Source organism: Triticum aestivum, chromosome 2B (genome assembly GCF_018294505.1).
Source record: "Triticum aestivum cultivar Chinese Spring chromosome 2B, IWGSC CS RefSeq v2.1, whole genome shotgun sequence".
NCBI lineage: Eukaryota > Viridiplantae > Streptophyta > Magnoliopsida > Poales > Poaceae > Triticum > Triticum aestivum.
In genome coordinates, this window is record NC_057798.1 from 699385415 (window position 1) to 699391396 (window position 5982).

General features: G+C 49.0%; 1 protein-coding gene across 1 annotated transcript; it reads right to left on the reverse strand.

The window, feature by feature from the left end:
• Positions 1-2994: 2994 nt before the first annotated feature.
• On the reverse strand, positions 2995-4478 carry LOC123042147 (26S proteasome regulatory subunit 6B homolog). Its single transcript, XM_044464666.1, has one exon. It carries the CDS (start codon positions 4431-4433, stop codon positions 3072-3074), a length of 1362 nt encoding a protein of 453 aa, XP_044320601.1. The 5' UTR covers positions 4434-4478; the 3' UTR covers positions 2995-3071.
• Between the last annotated feature and the right edge of the window lie 1504 nt (positions 4479-5982).

Below are 5982 nucleotides of genomic sequence, written 5' to 3' on the forward strand. Positions count from 1 at the left end.
TCTTAGCAACTTTGTTATTTTTATTTTCTTTCTTCTTTAATAGTAATACCAATGCCACTGATTCATTTCTTCTTAGGAAACTTTGTTTTTGCGAAGATTCTATTATTATATGCTAGTACTTAAATGTGTAATAGAAATGCATAATTTCTGTGTAAAGTATGTGCAATTTTTTGTTATTCTTTGTTTTTTTTATTTTTCTTTCTTCTTGAAGGGTAATACTTAAATGTTTTGATTTTTAGGTTTTATTTTAGCGATTTTCTCGAATAAGTTTTTATATTAGGGATTAAACGAGTGCGATCATTTTATTTCTTAAACCTTGCATATGTATGCATGCAACAGCGGAGCTAGGGGGGACCAGCAGGGGCCACGGCTCCCCCCAACATGCAGGATTTTTTTAATACCTATGCTTATTTATGTAGAGAACCATGTGGTCTGCTGTATGCCTCTCTCCAAAAGTGCATTTTGACAAAATAGAGTGCTAGTATTGTGCACAGAAGATCCCACTGAAAGTGCCTTGCTTTGTTGACTTTTGTTCTCACTCCCAGCCACACACACGAGCCATCCCATTCTTTTCTTTCTCATTCCTGAAGCGTCTCGCTGTTTCTCCTTCTCTGTTCTTCCAAGACCAAGGCGGAAAGAGGAGGAAATTCCCCAAGAACCGCTCCTTAATTCTCTCTTTCTGCGCTTGGAGCACATCAGGAAGCACTCATCCAGGTAAAAGGTCACAGATCTGTCACTTTGTTCTTCTTATTTGTATTATCTATTTGTGGATCTGGTTTTTTTATTAGAACCGTGATTAATCTCTGTAGGATACTCATGGCTAAAAATAAAATGAAGACTATGGATTCTTTCTATAAGAAGAAAATTAGACTTGATGAGACATTGGTTTCAGATGTTGCTTGTCCTGATTTGGAAGAAGCAGAGGGAGGGGGAGGGGGAGAGGAGGAGGAAGAAGAAAAAGAAGAAGATGGAGGGGAGGAGGAGCAACCTGTTGAGGAGGAGGAAGAAGAAGAGGCTCCACTTAGAATTAATAGGGTCAATGATGGTAGTGGTGTTCTGGTAGTGGAAAGAGACCCAGGGCTACGTTGCCAACTTTGGGATCTTCCTGTCAATGACCAAGAGAAAGCAAGAAAAGCGTATGTGAAGTGTGGAGCATATCACTTTAAAAAGGAAATATACCCTCCTACTGGTCCAGAAAGCCACCCACGCAGGTTTCAATATCATTGGTTCAACGCATTTCCTTGGTTAGAATACTCACCTACAGTTGCAGTTGACCAACAACTACATGAACTAAACTGCAGGTTCAGCGAACAAGCAACAGAGATTCTCATCCTCTGCAATTCTTTGAATCCCAAGGACTAATTTAGTTCATTGAACATTGATGATGTATGTTCTCTCGCCTCAAAATACTACCCCGCTGACTTTTCAGAACAGGAAAGAAACAATTTGAGATGTCAACTACAACATTATGAGCTTGATGTACCTACAAATCCAAGGTTTCAGAATCTGTCAAGTGTAGGAGTTCTTTGTCAACAACTTGCAAAAACAGGAAAATCAGTGGATTATTATTTGATTGACAGGTCATACAATATTTCCGCTCTTGTATTATTTGCTTTGACCATTACATCAAGTGTTAATTGATTTTATTTGCAGGTTAATTCGACTTGTTCTCACTTTGCCTGTCTCAACCGCAACAACAGAACGTGCATTTTCGGCAATGAAAGTTGTTAAAACAAGACTCCGAAATAAAATGGAAGACATGTTTCTAAGAGATTGCTTGTTGATCTACATCGAGAAAGAGATTGCAGTAGGATTCTCAACTGATGCAATTATTGATGAATTCAATACAACAGACCGTCGTGTGGACTTCGAGTGATAACTGTTAGTTCATCAACGTCTAATTGTACATTTTGCTTCCAACCTATTGATGTATAGAGATATGCCTATGTTATGAACACTTGGTTGGTTATATACTACATATTTTGCTATCTCAGTATGAATTTCTATATATTTTTATGAATTCCGTACACCTTATTAAATTTTGGAGTTGTGGTCAATGTTCGGCCCCCCTTGTGTGTATTTCCTGGCTCCGCCGTTGTATGCATGCGATATGCATGTAGTCCTATAGTCCTATCAATTCATCCAGGAAAGCTCAGGTGAGTGGACATGCACATGCCACTCATCCATGCATACACGCTCATCAACTGCATGCACCTGATGCAAAATTAAAAAGAGAAGCCATCGGCATGCATGCATGTATCAGACCATGCAACACGTTCACCTCGACGAGACGTAGCCGGTTTATGAGAGCATCCACAATGTAACGTTTTGCCGCCTCTAGAATCTTAGAGGACGCCTCTATACGTTGCAGCGTGCAGCCTCGCTAAAAAGTTTGGAAGCGCCTCCAAGCTAAGAGGCAGGCGCTAAGATTTGCCACGGAGTAAAATATTCATCTGGGCCCTTTTGTCAGTTTGTGTGTGCTAGTCTCAGCTATTAGTCTGCTTAATACAATGTATTTTATACCATGGCTGCCTTTAGAAGCCAAGGACTAGAACTAGAGGCTGCACCCTGCGGGGACTTTTTAAAATTAGAGGCAAATGTATGGGACCCATTTTAGAGGCTGGGTTGCTTCGTCACATTGTGAATGCCCTGAGCATGCATGCGTGTATCAAGTCATGCAACGAGACGTACAGGAGGTGATACTATTAAAAAAGTGACTGACCCCAAATTAAAAGTCAGTCACCTGATCAGTAACCTGTCTCGAAAAAATATAATCTACATTTAACCAAGTCACAGTCAAATCACAAAACATATATTTTTTCAATTACACTGATCTTCACTTAAGAATCTCATGAATAAAGCATCGACACTTAAGTTTCAATGGATTGAGAAGTCGAAATTTAGCAATCTCGTTATATACATAACCAAAATTAGACTAAAATATGAGAGGGGGCCGAATATAAATTTATAATCGAACACCCAACCTAGAGCGAGCAAGCATGTCTCTACCGTTTGAGCAAGCATGTCTCTACAGCTGAACAAAAATGACCACGACGGAACAAGTTTTTCTACTATAAGCTGTAGAACGCGAACTGGTCAGCGCCGCGGTCGATATGCTTGGCGACGGCGTGGTAGCCCTCCTCGAAGTCTTCGCGCGTCACCACGCACCGGCGGTCGCGCACGGCCCGCATGCCAGCCTCACGGCACACGGCGTCGATGTCCGCGGCGCTCATCTCCTCGTGCCGGGCCACCAGGTCCTCTAGGTCGACGCCGCCGTCAAGGGGCATCCCCGCCGTGCACGCCTGGAACAGCCGCCGCTTCTGCGCCCTCCCTGGCAGCGGGAACTCCACCCTGCGGTCCAGGCGCCCCGGCCGCAGCAGCGCCGGGTCCAGCGCGTCGGCGCGGTTTGTCGCCATGATCACCCGCACGTCGGGGCACTGGTCGAAGCCGTCCATCTGCGCGAGCAGCTCCAGCAGCACCCTGTACACCTCACGGTCGGCGGCCGACGCGTCGTCGGAGTCGGTCCGCGCCGCCGCGATGGCGTCCACTTCGTCGAAGAAGATGATGGCCGGCGCGTTGTCGCGGGCCGCCTGGAACACCTCGCGCACCATCCTGGGCCCCTCGCCCGGGTGCCTGTTCACGAACTCCGAGCCGCTCACGCGGATGAAGGCCGCCGACGTGTGATGCGCGACGGCTTTGGCCAGCATGGTCTTGCCGGTGCCCGGTGGGCCGTGCAGGAGCACGCCGCGCGGCGCCTCCACGCCGGCGCGGGCGAAAAGCTCCGGGTGCGTCAGCGGCAGCTCGACGGCCTCGAGCACCTCCCGCTTCTGCTCGTCGCACCCGACCACGTCCGCGTAGGTGACGCTCGGCCTCTCGGTGGCCTTGACGAGGGGCACGGTCCAGCCCGAGTCCGCCGGCAGAACTTGGACGACCGCGAGGTTCGACATGGACAACGCAACATTGGCCGATGGCTTGAGGAGCGCGCGGTCCACGTCGCCGAGGACGGGCACGCAGAAGGCGAAGGGCCTGGCGCTGGTGGTCACGACGGCGTGGCCCTTGTCAACCACCTCGACGACGTGGCCGACGATGAGGGCGCCGCCGCACTTGGTCTCCTGCTGGTACTCGTGCTCTGCCTCCATGAGCCGAACCATGGGCAGTAGGTCCGCGATCTCGATCCGCACGTCCTCCTGCTCGCACTCCAGCAGGTCGAGCTCCTTCTCGAGGGCCATGAGCTGCTTGAACAGTTCCGCGTTCTCGCCGACGTCGCCGGTGTCCAAACCGGTGCCCAAATCATCCATGAGCTCCCTGGGGATCGGTGTTCGCGGGGGCAAGGACACCTCTGCCAAATCGTCATGGCCAACGCCGCCGGCGCAGAGATTCTGCACTGCGAGGTCCGACAGTGGCGGGTGAAACACTTTGGCTGCCGCAGCCATCGTAGGCGTACAAGTCCTCCTTGATCTTTACTATACGGTGGAATATTATATACGAACACTATGAACACCCACCCACCTCAAGATACGGAACGATTTATAGACCGTGGGCGCGCGAGTCCGAATTAGTCTCCACCTCGGAACTCCAGTCCGAAGCGACCACGTACAGTTGGATTCCTACTCCGGCTGGGGATCCTCCTTCGTTTCCTTGGGAGACAGCTTACAAATAGTGCCAGGTCCTCGTCAAACCTTCATACCATCCGAGAGTCTCCACTCCAGACGTACCTGCGGGAATTTGCCAGCATGGGGAACTTCTACTCTTGCTGGGCAGAGCACTCGGCGGTATGCAGGACGTCGTCGGTGTGCACGACGGAGACCACCACCGCAGCGCACAAGTTCGTCGTCAAGAACTACTCGCTGCTTGTGGGATCGGGCGCCGACGAGTACGTCAGCTCCAGCACCTTCAACGTCGGGGGCTACGACTGGAACATCTACTTCTACCCTGACGGTGACCGCCGGGCGCCTGACCACGTGGCGGCCTTCTTGCATCTCCGGGGTGGCGCGGCGGCGGAGAAGGGGGTCAAGGTGTGGTATCGCTTAAGCCTGCAGGAGAAAGGCGGCAAGGTGCACCCGGCTGGGCCGTTGCTGATCCAAAAGTTTACGTCGGACGGTAATATTGGTTAGGAGTTTTAGCGAAGTCTCAGTCGATGGCCCCGTTCGTTGGATCGTTTCCAGATTTAAACGATAGCTGATGTCTTGTATTGTATTGGAGTATCAGCCTGTTCTAGTGGTGCGACCGGCCTGTTATCTTTTTTCCCCTTCCTTTTTGCCTTTTTGTCTATGTTGGACAGGGATACGCCATGGGCTGACCGTGACGGGTGTTGTGTGCTTTTTCTTTGTCTTCTTTTTTTCTTTTTTGCCTTTTCTTCTTTTTAGGTTGTCTTCTAGGCTGGGCTTTTTTCCGGTGCTAGTATTTGCCTGGGGACAGGAGCGAGCAATATGATCCCATTTTCTCGTGCTGGCCGTTCATCTTCTCACATAGCCACATGCAAGTTCGTTCATCTCTCTCACATGGCCGCATGCACGTTTTTTTAACTAGACGTGGAAAACAAAGTCTGTGTGTTTTTGTTTTTGTAGTAGTCTATAAACGAGCATTTTCATTTTTTCACCATTTTTACTATTTTTTTATTGCACAACATTTGCCCGTAATCAAGCCGACCGCAATTGAAAGGGTCGCAACACGTCTATAGACTAGAGAGAGGGAGTGCCAATTGCACGTACACCCTGAGCTGCATTTTCATATGGGCTATAGCTTGTCTTGTGTGTGCCGCCGACATCGGAGATTCATCTTTATTTTTTATTTTTTTGCTTGCCAGTTGCATTCCCATTTCCTGAGTTGCAACTACATGCGGGCCATGTCGACTATAATTGCATATCTGCCACTAGACTCGCAACTGCAAGGGTCGGCACCCGACTGCAATTCATGTCCATCCTTGAGCTGCATTTTCATTTGGGTTATAGCTTGTCTTGTGTGCCGCCACCGGAGTGACGA